This window comes from Lycium barbarum, chromosome 12 (assembly GCF_019175385.1).
Source record: "Lycium barbarum isolate Lr01 chromosome 12, ASM1917538v2, whole genome shotgun sequence".
Taxonomy (NCBI): domain Eukaryota; kingdom Viridiplantae; phylum Streptophyta; class Magnoliopsida; order Solanales; family Solanaceae; genus Lycium; species Lycium barbarum.
In genome coordinates, this window is record NC_083348.1 from 72,313,238 (window position 1) to 72,329,594 (window position 16,357).

Here is a 16,357-nt window from a genome sequence, read left to right on the forward strand (position 1 = left end):
ATTTTTTTTCAAGACCTGTCTATTCTATTCATTTCCAACTCAGTTTCAAACACATAATTATCATTCCACCCGTCAACAACATAATTTTATGCCTCTAATAACTCAAAATAGTGTCAATTAGGTAACTTATCGTGACCCCAAGACATGTGAATAAGGTTAACAAACATAAAAGAGTGTTGCAATTTTAAATTTATTTTTTGGTCAAACTAATATTTATTTATTATGCATACGTTAAGTTAACTAACATTATAAATTTCGTTCACTATTAAACTATTGTGCATGCAACACCAGCTAGTGCATTTTGCGTAGTTATTATGAAAAGAACAAGACACAATTATACATCATTATGTTCACTTTCACGGTTTCACCTACCAACCGTATGGCATCCCACCATTACTTAATGCTGTTGTTTTCTAGTTTCTCCAACTTCAAGGCACCTTCGATACTTATTGCCTATTGGCTAATTTTATTATTATATACACAACTTTTCTTAGTCTCCCCCTTTATTCTACACTTAAGCAGCAAGTCAATACATTCACTTATTTTAATCACACAACCCTTATAAAATACTACTCCTTCTTTCTCAAATAATTTATCGTGTTTATCTTTTAATGCCCACATTTACCAACCCTTGATAATATATTAATTAAGAGAAATTTTAACTATTTTATCCTTATTTACGTCTTAAAATATAATTTTTCATTTAATATTTATTTTATTTATATGCCATCTCTTTATAATTGCGATTTTTATAGTCTTGAAGAACCAGTAAAATGAGAAAAGAATAATGAATGTTGTCTTGAACTTCTAAAATGATACTCTCTTTGTTTCAATTTATGTGGCACAATTCGAATTCCTAGTGTCAAGTAATTTAATTCTGACCGTAAATTCAAGTATGAAATCTTTTAAGTTTTTTTAAAAAAATAAAATTTACATATTTGAAAACTACATAAAAAATAGTATAAGTCACAATAATAATTGACAAATCTAAATATTTAAAAAATATATAAAAAATTTACCGTAAAAAAAACTTATTTGAATCTCGAGATCCAATTAGTGTTACATAAATTGAGAGGAAAAAGTTAACTAAATTTGAAATAATTATTTTTAGAAAGCAACGCTATAATATGAGAGGTGAGAGTACTATATCAAATAAAATACTAATATATGGGGATTACGTATTTCCCGAATTGGAATAGTAGCAAGTTGTATAGCATTAATTAATTTTCGTTTCCCTTGGCAATATAATATTAATCGCAATAAAAGTGTCTCTGTCTGTTATTTCTTTATAATCTCCGCTTCCCCAATTCCGATGTGAAATCATCTGAATTAGGGCTTATTGTTCATCATTCCTTTTACAATCAATCTACAATTCTCCATTAATTAATCAATTAGACCTCCCATAATTGTTTAAGGGAAGGGTGTTTGAGTATTATGGGCGGCGGCGATACTACTAGTGCTGCTGCTGCTGCGGCGGGGACAAAAGAGGAAGTTACAATTAATGTTCGATGTTCCAACGGCTCAAAATTCACGGTTGAGGTGACTTTAGAATCCACCGTTGGATCATTCAAGTCTGTCCTTGCTCAGCATTCCGATATTCCTGCAGGACAGCAGAGATTGATCTATAAAGGACGGATCTTAAAGGACGAACAAACCCTAGCTAGCTACGGTACACGTTTAATTAATTATATATTTCGCACGTCTTTATTTGCTGCTGCTTAGTTCATATATCGTATCCCTAATTTAGGCTGCGTTTGGTATGGAGGAAAATGTTTTCCAATTTCTCGTGTTTGGTAAGGAAAACAAGTTGATTATATACAAATGCTTGTAGGATGGTAAATTTATTTTTTATTTTTTTTGGCTTACTTACCGAGCACAAGAAAATAAGGAAGAAACCATTTATTTTCCTGAAAAACATTTTCCATGAATAACAAACATACCCTTTATTAGGCGATTTCTTGCGTCGTGCTATTTTGTTGATTGTGGTTACTTGGTTTTTATGTGAAGGAATATTGGCAACATTAATACGTGCTCCCGGTTTAAAAGGTTTGGTATTTGGGGGTTTATCCACTAATATTAAGAAAGATGATAAGACAGACTTAGGTTTTGGGTTCTGCATATGTGGTGTCTTTGCTGAATAATTCATTAAGAAAGAGCTGTGTTTCTCTCCTTTTGCTTATCCCCCCAAAAAATAATAATAATTTAAAATAATAATAATAATTATAAAGAAGAAGAAGAAAGAGCTGTGCTTGTCACTATTAATTGTCCAGTCTTGAATTCAATCACAAGATGCTAGCCCAAGTGGAGAATGAATTCATGTTTCAAAGTGGAAATAATGGGGGATGTGTGCATGTATAGCTAATAATGAATATGGAGACGCATATTAGAATGGGTAATGGTACGGATTTGTATGCTGCTATTGGTGACTTCCTGAGAGGTTTGGGGGATAAACTAAGGAGTGATGAACTAAATGTGGCTTTTGGGAAGTTCATTGATAAGCGGGCCTAATTGTTGATAGTAAATCAGTGAAAAGTATATAAGCTGATAATAATCTTCAATAGTTATTATCGAACTAAATTTCATAGGCAAGAATTTGTTTTTGATGTTGATTTGTATGGAAGTATTTTCACAAAGTAGGACCTCTAGTTAATGCTTTCTCCGTTCAAAGGGTTTAGACTTTAATTCATATGATGATGATGATAGATAGTGATGAAAAGGACTTCCATTCATACGATTGAGCATTACTTCCCAAAAGAGGTGTAAGAAGTGATATCATATAGATTGGCAAGTACTATAGTTTAAGTCTAAAAGAAAGGTCTGGTGTGTTGACTTGCCATGCAGACTCTAGAATCCTATTTGAGTGTTGTGTTGAAGGCCACATTTTGAGAGGATTGTACTTTATAGAAACTAGGTGCCGATGGTTAATAGCGACCTCTAAAAAATCGGAACAGACAAGAAAGAGGATATTAGAAGTGTAAAACACGGGATTGGGGATGAAATGTGGTTCCACTTCCCCACGATTGGGAATGGATGGAGTATCTTGTCCTCCGCCCTGGCATTGTGTTTTACATGATTATATTCTTTCTCAGTGAAATATGTGTTTGACATGTTATCAGGCTGTTGCAGTAATATATTCTTTTGATGTCTTGCTTATCTTATTTATGTGGTTGATAGGTCTTGAGGCAGATCACACTGTTCATTTGGTTCGAGGTTTTGCACCAGCTGCCTCTTCTGATACTGCAGGTGCAGCCAATACTGAAAATCCAAATACTAATCAGAATGCACCCTCTGATGCCGCTCCAAATGTAGGCGGTCCATTTGCTGGATCGGGCCTTGGGGCTTCACTGTTTCCTGGTCTTGGAAGTGGTGGCGGCGGTGGCGGTGGTTTACTTGGAGCTGGCCTTCCGGATTTTGAACAGGTCCAGCAGCAGTTGACCCAAAACCCCAACATGATGAGAGACATGCTGAATATGCCTCTCGTTCAGAATTTAATGAATAACCCAGAAATCATCCGTAACATGATCATGAACAATCCTCAAATGCGAGAGATCATGGATCGTAATCCAGAGCTTGCCCACGTTCTCAATGATCCTGCTACTCTTCGTCAGACAATGGAGGCTGCGCGAAACCCTGAACTTATGCGTGAGATGATGCGTAATACTGACAGGGCAATGAGCAATATTGAATCTTCTCCCGAGGGATTTAACATGCTGAGGCGCATGTATGAAAATGTACAAGAGCCTTTCCTAAATGCAACAACTATGACTGGAGATGCAAGAAGTGATGTGGGTTCAAACCCGTTTGCGGCTCTTTTGGGTGCCCAGGGTGCGGGGCAAGGCAGAGACCAGTCAACTAATCCTCCAACTACTGGTTCTGAGACTGCCGCGAACACACCTGCTCCAAATACTAATCCACTTCCTAATCCTTGGGCTTCTGCTGGCAGTAAGCTACTATCATTTCGTATTCGTTGATCGTACAAGCTTTGCTTGGTTTTGACATGCTTAATTGTTTCGCCTCTTTTTCTTTCGGGTGGTGTCCGGGTTGCACCTTGATTATTCCACCGGGTACCTGCTACCTCGCACAAGCACGTGTAATGGGTAACTTTGCCACCAAGGTATTGGCAAATGAGCATGTTTGTTTTTGTTTTTTTGTGTTTTTTTTGTTTTTTTTTTTGGTTTTTTTTTGGGTCTCTGCTGGGCTTTGCCTCTTTTTGATTGAGTCGGGTTTCTCTTATAATAGGCAGCGACTTTTCCTTTTTTGTGCTTCTGGAAGAACTTTCTTCTTGGCTGCTATGATTGGCTGTGAACGGCTTGTCCAATGTTTGTTTTGAATTTATACTCACCAGGGGAAGCATTGCACATTACAAATAAAATGTCATGTTCTCATAAGATTCTCGTCTCTGATTTGCAAGAATTTTCATTCTCCATGCTGTATGCATAGATCCGTGTTACAGTTAGGATCCTTGAGCAGGCAGTATATAGGCATCAAGGTATCTCATAATTGGCTAGATAAAACAGATGATTGTGCTTTTGTCATTATGTTTTATTATTGTTTTTTCCCTTTCTTTGACTTTTTGCAGCTGCAGCTGGCCAAACTAATACCACTGCTAGGTCAAATGCTGCTGGGGAAACCAGGGCAACACCGCCTGCTGGCTTAGGTGGGCTTGCGCTCCCAGATCTTGAGCAAATGCTGGGTGGCATGCCAGATGCTGCTTCACTAAATCAGATGATGCAGAACCCAGCCGTCTCACAGATGATGCAGTCTCTCCTCTCAAATCCTCAATACATGAACCAGGTATAATTTGTCTTGGACTTGAAGCTTCTTGCAGTCATAAAATTTATGTCTTTATTTCCTTATTTTATTTATCTTCTTCTATTTGTCATGGGAAACTTCTTGTCAAGTTCTCAATTCTCATTCAGTACTATCTTGGTATTCAGATGCTTGGGCTCAACCCACAGCTAAGGAACATGCTTGATTCCAACTCCCATCTTCGAGAAATGATGCAAAACCCTGAATTTATTCGGCAGATGACTTCCCCTGAGACAATGCAGGTAAATCATTTCTGGTTGCTGTCTTTGTCTTGCTTCCCTGAAGTGTGGTGCATTGGATGTATCGAATATGGTGATTGGGCAACTGATTCCTAATAAATGTGCTTTTCACTAATTTTGCCTCATTACCTATTTGTGAATGAGACAAGACATAACATGTCCAATTGAAATGACGCTAAATCATAAGTTCGGACTGTTGGCCAATGGAAGTCATAAGCTAACTATGCAGATATCTTATATGGTGTTTGGGCAACTGATTCCTAATAAATGTGCTTTTCACTAATTTAGCCTCATTACCTATTTGTGAATGAGATGAGCTATAACATGTCCAATTGAAACAATGCTAAATCATAAGTTCAGATTGTTGGAAAAGGAAGTCAGAAGCTAACTATGTGGATCAAAGGAAAAGAGGAAAAAATTGATATAATGTATTTTGGTACTTTTGGCTTTGAATTGGGCAATTTTAGATCCACTGTTATACCTCTCAAAATCACTGTATTTCTCCCACTTTCCATAACATAAAACTAAGCTGTGCCAAAGTTCACTTTCCTTAAAGGGAAGTTTAATAGTTGACAAAACTAGCAGTGTATTAGTCTTTCACATTTCCTATTCAAGTAAAAATTAAACTGTTATAATGTCCAGCTTCTTTAGAGGAACTTCAGATATTTGAAAAGATTATTGTGTTATACTCCCTCCCTTTCATAATAAGTGGTGTTTTTAGCTTGGGTACACCGCTTAAGAAAATTACTCACTCCTAGAAAGTAAGAAGTGTTTTTACTAGCTTACCCTTAATCAAAATGTCTTGAAAAAGAAGTAGCTCTTTAATGGTTTTGGTTATGTAAAACTCCATTTATTTAAATAAGGGTAAAATTGGAAGAAAAAAATCAAATGCCTTCTTGATTTTGTGAAACACTACTTATTTTGAAACAAAATGAAAAGGTAAAAACACCACTTATTGTGAATCTTAACAATATCTCTCTCTTAGAGTCAATGCATGTTCTCTTCTCATCTTCGGATTTTGTATATAATGGACTCAAGAGTCATGCACCCGTCCAAATGTAGAAATTTGCTTTTGTTCATTGTACTAACTACACTTCTAAGATTTCAAAGTACTCAAGCAATAAGTGCAGAGAGTCTTAGATTCATTGAAATGTTGAAATTGACTTACTTGTTAATTAAATTAAGTGTAAGATATCCCTTATAAAAAAAACAAGAGTAAGATATCAGTACACTTAATGGGTGTTACCGTCTATTTGTTTCTGGATGCGGCTTATAATGTTTACCCAGATTTAAGGTGGTAAAGTCTTAGTAGGCGTTTGGCCATAGATACCAAAAACAAATTCACTTTTTTTGGAATTTTTGAAGTTGGAGTTGTGTTTGGCCATAGTTTTTGAAATTGTAGTTTTTGGTGAAATGTAGTTGTAAAAATGTGAAAAAAGTGATTTTTTTTTTGAAAAACAAGTTTTTTGAGTTTTTGGTATTCCGGAATACAACTTCAAGTTGTATTCGGAATATTTATGGCCAAACGCCCAAAAGTGAAAAAAGTGAAAAAAAAATCCGGAAAAAAAGAGAATAATTTTTATGGCCAAACGGCACCTTAGTTAAATTCAAAAGGCAAAATATTAGGCGAAGTCTTAAATTTTAAAGTTCTATCTATCCAACATGGTATAGTGATCCATTGGTTCATCATCTTTATGTGTCCTTTGACTTCTGATTTTTTGCTTTTCTCTAGCAACTTATGATTTTCCAGCAAGGGCTTTTGTCTCAACTTGGTCGACAACAAACAAACCAGTAAGTTGATAGCTATCTCTTTTAGTTCACTTGGCTGGAGTTCTGCATGCTTCATGATTTGTGTTACAAGTTCTGCATATCTTTCTGAATTCCCATTAGCTAGTCAGCATTTCTTGTATACACTTGCAATGAAAACTGGAAGGTTCTCAGACGTATTCTCATACTGCATTTCCAATAGTAGAGAACCTTCTTAATTAGGAAGGAAGGACATGCTCTAAGTTAATGTTTCAGACCGTCTTTCTGGTGGTTGGATCATTTTGGATAACTTATTGGTATTTCTGGTTCAATGCTGACGTGATACTTTTTCACTCTTGCAGACCGGGTCAGAATGCTGGAGGTGCAGGTAAAATTTTACGCCATCGAATACCTCAAATCCAAACCTCGTAACTGCAATCTTACCTGTGATTTAGGTTACTTCGGTAAGATTAGTGCTTTAATCTTATCTAGGAGCCAAAATTCCCTTACCTTTGTTTTGGAAGTTCGTTCCAAAACTATAATTTTGTTGTGCAAAAAAGGTCTAGTATATGTGATGGAAGGATGCCTACCAAACTGAAAGTTAAGTTCTACAAAACAACTATAAGTCTGACAATATTATATGGTAATGAATACTTGGCTGCTAAAGTTCAACATATCCACAGGATGAGTGTCAGAGATGTGGATGCTAAGATGAATGTGTGGTCATACAAAGATTAGATTATATTTTAAACGACCACATTCGCCAGAAGGTTCGAGTAGCACACATTGAGCACATTGAGGATAAAATGAGAGAAGGTCGCTTGGGATAGCTTGGTCATGTCCTCTGTCGACCTAGAGATGCAGCATTCTGTAGGTGTGAAATTATGTTGAGTGAAGGTGTTAAAAAGGGGGCGGGGTAGACCTAAAATCACATGGAAGAAGTTGTCACGAAAGACCTACAATTTTTTGGATGCGGACTTAGCTAAATATAGGGCACAATGTAGGTGACATCTTATAGTTGAGAATAGGTCTTATTATAGAACTTCAGTTTTATTATTATTATTATTATTATTATAACTTAATCTTTCACTTTTATGGTTATCAATTTTTTTTTAAATTTTATATTTATTTGATATGATGATGACATAAGTTGAGCTTAAATGGAGAAGTTAGGACTCATATTGCCAACCTCAACTTGTTTGGGTCTTAGGCGTCGTTGTTGTAAAAAGGGTCTAGTAGTAACAATTTGCAAATTTGTACCTTCATTTCTTAGGCAGAGATTCATTGTATTTTGTCTTTAAGGACTGGTTTCTTAGAAAGTTAATAAATAACTTGATGTTGTGGGATTTAAGTCGGTACAAAAGGTCAAGAGCCTACCCCAAACTATGATTTTTTGAGATAATACCAAATCATTTATATCAAAAGGAACCTCATGGCTGCACCAAACATGATTGGAAACCAAAACTAGGCCCCAAACAGTATAAAATCATTTTCTACCCATTGACAGCTTTCTTAAGAAGGGAGTCTTGACGCAACGGTAAGATTTGCAGCATGTTGAGGTCATGAGTTTAAGGGGAAGCTGTTGGGGGTGGGTGGTATTGGTTGGGGAGGCTGGTAGAAGGTCTGGGCGTGATGGGGCCACAAGGGTATGGGTGTTGTAGGGTTTGGAACTAATGGGGTGGTTTAGTTTCGAACCACACCTCTGTCATGTGATTTGATAATTGTCTTTCAAGGGGACTAAAGTCCCTTGCAGCTTGTTTGTCTAGCCACTTTGTTCAGTCTATTGGCTAATTATGGAATCTGAACATTGGATGTATTCATCAGTTGCTGCTACTTTAGATGAAACAGTGTGTAGATAATAGCCCACTTTTGACACTCACATATGTGATGTAATCATATTAAGACATACTCAGCTTCAGTGACATCCTCCAGCATCCGTTATTAAGTGCTGAGATATGAAATCTAGCTATATTAAGATATACTCGCTTCAGTACAATCCATCCTCCTTTATATCCTCCGTATGGGGAAATGTATGGTAGGTTCCGATTCTTTTTCTGGCTTCTTGTGATATCGAATACAGTACGGTGGTGAAGGACAAAGTACAATGCTATTTTTTTGCATGCTGCTGTTTAGTTTGACCCATCATTATGGTTCTTTCAATAATTGCAGCCGCTGACAACAATATGGGAATGGAAATGCTGATGAACATGTTTGGTGGACTTGGGTCGGGGGGTTTGGGTGGTGTCCCCAACAGATCCAACGGTTAATATTTTCTCCTCTCTATTTAGTCAAACTGTCCCTCAAATTTTAACCTGCTCTCATCTTTTTCCTGTTGATGTCTTGCTGTAGTGCCTCCGGAGGAATTATATGCCACTCAGCTAGCACAGTTACAAGATATGGGGTTCTTTGACACTCAAGAAAATATCAGGGCATTGATTGCCACTGCAGGCAATGTTCATGCTGCAGTAGAGAGACTTCTTGGAAATCTTGGACAGTAACGGTTTATTATTATCTTTCATATGACTATAGTTTCTGATGGGGACAAGATGAAGTTGGTTAATTTGGACACGACGAGCATCAAATCTTAATTGAAAGGAGCATTGAGTTTTAGTTGGAAATATTTATTTGGAGTTGATTTTTGGTAAGGACTCTCAACTGTTGTTTGCCATTCTCTTTTCCCTTGGACCAAAAAAGGAAACTGATGGAAGAACAAGTTGTTTAAGTCCTTTGTACATACGATAACATCCGTCCCATAAATTGTTTGGTATATTATAAGTTGTACTCCACTTCTGTCTAGCATCTCTGTTTCGATATATGCTATTGCTAGGCTAAAGGGATTTCCTTGATGCTATGTTGATTGAGCTGTAAGTTATCTATTTTTCTCTGAATTGCTTATTCAGTTGCGATCAAGCTTTTTGGTATGTTATTTTATGATGCATTGCTTTTTCTCTTTGCTTTTAGTTTACTCAGAGAGAACTTTTAGTCTACCTCTTGGTTTGTACTAGCGTAACAGAGTTTTGCAGAGGGTGAGTCGTGAAGCTGAGCAAGAATTTTGTGCATAAAACTGGTTAGTCAGTTTGATATTAAAAACAGTAACTTGGTGCAAGAGCTATTGGTATAGCTTTTGGGGCTGCAACAGAATTTTAATGTCTTCTGTTGCCAACAGACTTTCATGGATATTTTCAAAAAACCACAATTCCAGATTGTAAAATTTCATTATCTCAGCAATTGGCAAATAAATAGTCAAGTCAGTTGTCTGAAGTGTGTTTGTGCTAAGAAGTAACAAGAAACGTGTAGAATTGACGGATATCTTGTGTAGGGCTACTAGTATTTGACAAGCTCTTAAGCAGGAGTGGTGCCATTGATGGACGTTGATGTTAATTGATTCACAGCATTAGTTGTTCAATCTCCTGGAAGAGCAATAAATTTCGTTATTTAGATCAAGCATCTTAATTAGAAGTGAGTGAAAGCTTGAAAAGATAAGCGCTAAGGCGAGTTGTAACTATTCTAGTATCTACTATTACAGAATGTGCATCCTAATAAATGGTAGTAGCAATTTACAAGGCAATCAAAAACAGAAACATGTCCTAGTAGCTAGTCTGCAATTCTCAAATCCAGACATGCATTTCTTTGAAACTGCTTTAAAGCACATCTACAAGCTTAGTATCACTGAAATGCAAATGGTTAATATGAATGCATGGTTGAACATGTATGCATGAAAAGAAGCATCCAAAATGCGAAGTTCAATTGCTCCCATCATCTCCATTTCTAATGCGTATGGTATCTATATATGATTTTCCAACGACCTGTCGAAAGGCAAATCCCTTAAAGTAGTCTGCTACTCCGATCCTCTTAAATTTTGCAGGGCTTTGAGGAGTGAGGAGGTCTGGTGCCGGACCAAAATCACCATACAATTCGGGGCTCAAAAATGTAGCAATAGAGATCCTCTCCTGATCTTCATTAACAATTGCTCTATGTTCAATGCTTTATAAAACTCCATTTGTCATAACCTGCAAATTAAAACAACTGCTACCACCATCAACATGGACCATTGAAAAAGGGCTGCCCGGTGCACGAAACTCTCGCTATATGCTGGGTCCGGGGAAGGGCCGCACCACATGGGTTTATTGTATGCAGCCTTACCCTGCATTTTTGCAAAAGGTTGTTTCTTCCACGGCGCAAACCTGTCACATGACAGCAACTTTACCAGCCATGCCAAGGCTCCCCTTCAACACGAACCATTGAGAAGATCGGAAAAAAAAAAAAGACCAAAAAAATCATTTTACCTCTAAAATGTCTCCAATGTTGACAACAAAAGCATTAGGAAGATATGAAACAGGAATCCAAGCTCCATTTTTCTTAATTTGAAGGCCTTCAATTTCATTAACCTGAAGGAGTATGGTAAGAGCCTGAACATCACTGTGAGGGCGTAAGCCCATGACAAGCTCTGGTTGAGGACAAGGAGGGTAATAATTTATTCTCATCATTTGCACCCCTTCTATAAATAGTACTTTCATATCCCAATCCTTCGGTTTCCGGATTGGAATAAGGAGTTCCATGTTCATACTGACGCATCACTCTATGCCATTGGATGTATGTTGGCGCAAGAAGGGCCGCTTGATCACTCCATCTACAACAAAAGTATACGACTTTCCGCTTGGGAATTATACAACCACCGAACCTTCTTTATCATGATTCGACCCATACCTCAGACCTAAGATCGAGCCCTCATCTTGTATCCCCAAAGCTCTTGCAATTTTGTACATAATTTTCATTGCAAGTTCCTTCAGTTCTGTTGAGTATTGACGGTCCAAGAATTTAAATATATGAATGATTATAGAATGTATCAGTTCTTTTTTGTTTGAAACTATTTTCTTACTCCATTATTATGTTAAAAAAAGAATGCACATTTTTATATTTTCTTGTTGAGAAGTTTTTATAGTTGTACAAATATTGTGACAAGTTTCAAAAATTATAAGTTTCAAAAGTCTTATAGCCACACTGCTGGCACAAAGTTATGCCACGTTTTAGATCGCAAGTTAAAAGTTTCTTTTCCTTTCTTCAACTTTTTACGGAGTCAAGCTATGTCAAACAAAGTGGAACGGATTAAGTAAGTTTTTACACGATGTAAAAAATATTTATCTAAATATCAAGTTATTAGAGTTAATTGCAGGTAAAATTATGTACTAAACATGGATTGGTAACTAACCGAAAAAAGTGGATTGGTAACTAACCGAAAAAAGAAGTACATATAACAACTAGTTAAGCTATCAATACTATAAATCTTTTTTATATTATCGGTATAAATAAATTAAATCTTTCCCTACAAAGTCTATATATCATTAGCCTCAAAGGCCAAGCTAGGTAGACTAGAGACCTTGAGAATTATACAAATCAAGTGGTTAGTTTCATGAATTATAGTGGAGTAGTATATTTTGGAACGAAAAAAATCATCTTTTTTCGGTTTATGTGATCCTATTTTCTTTTTAGTTCTTTGAAGGACGGTATCTTTGAAAATAGTTGAACTTATAATTTCTTTATTTTACCCTTAATATAAAAGAATTACTATAGTTACATACTTTAGATCATGAGTTTTAAATTATGAACATACATATATTATAGCAACATATTTAAGAGTTAAGACCACAAAATTTTAAAATCTTGATTTTTCTCTTATTGAGGCCTGGGGGCCCTCGCGGAAATGTAGATACGTTTGGGAAAAAAGGAGGTAGTTGATACCATCACGGCTTGACTACTGCATGCTTTCAGTACAGATTTAAAGGGATAACACGCAATCAAATGTGAGGTTGTCCTTCAAAAATATCCACCCAATCATAAATACTTCTATCTGTTGATCATCTGCTTCGTTTTTTGTTTTTTGTCCACTCTAATTTCTTTTAACCTAGACTATAGTATTACGTTCGAAACACATGTTTGGAAAGACTACCAAAAAGGTTGAATGCTATTTATAACTAGGATGAAATCTAATGACATATTTAAAATTACAACTTTTAACTTTTTTATTCTGTTCAAACTCTGTGCTCGCACCATATAAATTGAAACTCTGCCATATAAATTGAAACGAATAGAGTAATTCTTTTCAGACAAAGTGCTAAACTCAGAAATTTCGTGTGATTTGTTGGGGGGGGGGGGGGGGGGGGGGGAGATATACCCAAGTGAGACAGGGAGCTTTGGAAATAAGTGAGGTTTTCTCAAATTGGGAGGGAGAGTGATCATGTAAAACATTTTTGCCCAGTAACTTTTGTTCTTCAGATTGCACAAAGGCTTGCCCATATCCTTCAAGATCTCCTTCTTCTTGCTCAAACTTCCTCTTATCTTCCATTGGTAGCTCGAAAAATGCTTCGATTTCTGACTTCACTTTCTCCACCAATGATGAATTCACTCCATGATTCCTGCACCAACTGAAGGTTAAACAATTCTAATAAGACATAAGTCACACTACTAAAAAAACAGTGAAATTTGACCAAAATTTTCGACCACATGAGGTCGAAAAAGGCCAATTTTCGACCAAAATTTCGACCACAAGGCATGGTCGCTAACAGCTAGGGTGAATTTTTTTTAGACCTCACGTGGTTGAAAATTTTCGACCTCACGCGGTCGAAATAAGTTTTCTACCTAAATTACGAAAATAATTTTTTCGACCACCTGAGGTCGAAAAAAGTTATTTTTATTTAAATATTAATAAAAAATTTCGACCACGCGCGGTCGAAAATATTATTTTTATATAAATATATTTTTAAAGTTTTCGATCTCTTGTGGTCGAAATATGAAAGAATATTAAAAAATAAAAATAAAAAATCATAATTTCCACCACATGAGGTCGAAATTTAGCAATATTGTTGCCAGATTTCGACCTCATGTGGTCGAAATTCAAAATGTTTCCCAATTTTTTGATCTCATGCGGTCGAAATTCTAATTTCTGGGTACAATTTCGACCTCACTAGGTCGAAAATTATCAATATCTGGGTTGATTTTCGACCTAATGCGGTCGAAAATCTGGAAAAAAAATTTCAGCATTCAGCTGCTTTTATAGCATCCCACCAGCCAATCTCATTCATCAACCAAATCAACAATGCAATTCATCAACACATCCAATTCATCAAAATACTTCTACAATCAAATTCAACCTCAAATTCCAATTTAAAGTACTTCTAATTCAAATTACAACTACATTGATACACTTAAACATCATAAATTTAAACAACCATAAACTACATTCTACAATCAAATTCACCTTCAAAGTACTTCTAATTCGAATTAATACTACATTCAAACACTTAAATATCATATACATATCCAAGAAAACATAGCAAAATTAGAATCCAAAAGTATACGAATCAAAAAGTCAACGCTGGGTGTTAGAGACATGATCCGAATACTCCTCACTATCCTCATCCACAAAACCATGATCTACGTTGGCCTGTGACCTACATCGTCTACCATGGGAAGGTCGTCTACGTTACCCCAATTATCACACACCATCTACACAATAAAAAAAAAAAGCTTAGAAAAAGGGTATTATTCCTAATTCATAGAAGGACATCACATTTAGCATACCCCAATTGGCTGGACCTAATTCCACTACTAAATACCAAACCTTCCCTGTATCTTGTTTCTTCTGGTCATTTCCTTTCTTGGATTTAATAAATTCTGCAATACACTACACACATTATGGGGACTTTGTGTTTTATGTGTTTATTGTTTCGATTTGATTTGTATTTGGACTTTAGTTGAAAAATATGGAACAGATTTTTTCTACTTTCTTTATCTTAAGCAGAGATTGGCACCCTTCACTCTGCTCTTTGTGGCATGTTGTGGTTGGAACTTTTTAAATGCACTGCAGATCAAGATGTGGAATTTACATTTGTTTTTAAAATAACTACATATATAAAAGGTATTATACTCGAGCATAAGATAATGAGTGCGCTCAAACCTGCTGTCGAAGAAGTAGTCTCCTCAATGTAATTTGGAATTTAGGATTTTGTTGTTAAAGTACCAAATTTATTCTCAAGATAGGAGAAATAGGCTAGACAATTCATGCATCATTTGAGCCTAATATGAAAATAATTGACTAAAAGACCTTAAGAAAATAACACTACTAAAAAAAGGTTAGAAAAAATGAATTTGGGATATAGGAGCAACATGAATTTGGAACAGTCATAAATGTAGATAATGACACAACCAATCCCAAGGGAGAAGGGGACAGGGAGGATCATGCTTGAAATAAAAACCCAATGTTTCTTCAATATTTAGTTATACACATATCTTTTTACAATTTTTAAAATTCCCAGGTTTTAGGTCTTATGTTTCATTATCCTATAGCTAGATCAGGACAAATTTGCATTAGCTTTATAGTCTCATAGGTGGTGTAAAGACCACTTGCTCAGCTATACTAATCTTCCTTGAAGTTTATCAAACACAACTTTCTAACTATGTCCCATAAGTTAAACTAATCAGCACATGAAAGTTTTAAACAAACAGAGTACCAATCCAACATCATGACTTACAAAATCATGCTAAAATAATTTAAATAACTAAGCTGACCAACATAGATTAAGCACACCATACCATAGTTCCTTAACTATGTCATCTTAAAGTTCAGATGCTTTGATGAACAAGATTAATTGGAATTTCAACCTAAATAAAATCCATACAAATTAAAAGAAAACAACATAGTCCCTTCAACATCCATAGACTTATAGCAATCTATGATTATTATTTTTTCACCAAAGTTGGAGCTTTTACAGCACACTTAGTTAGCAAAATAAAATGTCATAAACAAGTCTTTATCACCATGACCAAATTAACCCAATGGCATAAAGTATCCCCTGATAACAATGAGGAATAATACCCTTTAAATCAAATTTCATATAGATCAAAACAAACAAAATATATATCAAGAAATGCAGATCAAACAATGTTGTACTTTAATAACAAACATAACAAGAAATAATCCAATAGTACCATTTATTAAATAACTCCAATCAGATCAGATATTATCAATCAACTTGTAAATCCTCAATGACAATAAAAAGAACTCAAATTCAAATAGATCAAGAAACCAATGATTTGCCAACCAATCTCGATTTTTCTCCTAAAAAATAACAAGTATAAAAGCAACACTTCATTTTTCTTCTATTACTATATTACTTCAACTTGACTCAAAAAAAAAAAAAATCAAACTTTTCAACAACCAAGATCTGGTAAGCAAATGAACTGAAAAATTCCTTTATTTTCTGTACTAAATAACCAGTCCAATTTCTCGTGGAAAATTAATGAAAAATCGAAAAGGTTTAAAGATTTCAAGAAATGCTCTAATGAAAGAGCAAAAGAATGTGTTTTCTTCGTTTGAAGTTTTTTTTTTCCTCGTTCTTTGTTTTTTCTTTTCTTTTCTTTTACCAAAAAGCAAACAAAGAAATATTATCTAAATCATCTAATACCTAAAAGAAACATTGAACAATCAATAAAGTTAACAAATCTTCTAATTAAACTACAACTATACAAAGTAATGCAACTAATAATGATAAAATGAGATTAAAAAA

General features: G+C 35.3%; 1 protein-coding gene and 1 pseudogene across 1 annotated transcript; one reads left to right on the forward strand and one right to left on the reverse strand.

Annotated features, from left to right (window-relative positions):
• Positions 1-1,240: 1,240 nt before the first annotated feature.
• On the forward strand, positions 1,241-9,725 carry LOC132623848 (ubiquitin domain-containing protein DSK2a-like). Its single transcript, XM_060338659.1, has 8 exons — positions 1,241-1,669; positions 3,175-3,942; positions 4,580-4,794; positions 4,938-5,051; positions 6,781-6,839; positions 7,157-7,182; positions 8,964-9,056; positions 9,144-9,725. Exons 1-8 carry the CDS (start codon positions 1,435-1,437, stop codon positions 9,290-9,292), a joined length of 1,659 nt encoding a protein of 552 aa, XP_060194642.1. The 5' UTR covers positions 1,241-1,434; the 3' UTR covers positions 9,293-9,725.
• Positions 9,726-9,963: 238 nt separating this feature from the next.
• On the reverse strand, positions 9,964-13,345 carry LOC132624412 (oxoglutarate-dependent flavonoid 7-O-demethylase 1-like; annotated as a pseudogene).
• Between the last annotated feature and the right edge of the window lie 3,012 nt (positions 13,346-16,357).

Coding starts and splice junctions, on each gene's coding strand:
- LOC132623848 (XM_060338659.1), top strand. CDS start 1,435: ATGGGCGGCGGCGATACTACTAGTGCTGCTGCTGCTGCGGCGGGGACA. Junction 1,670..3,174: donor ACAAACCCTAGCTAGCTACG/GTACACGTTTAA, acceptor TGTGGTTGATAG/GTCTTGAGGCAGATCACACT. Junction 5,052..6,780: donor CTTCCCCTGAGACAATGCAG/GTAAATCATTTC, acceptor GCTTTTCTCTAG/CAACTTATGATTTTCCAGCA.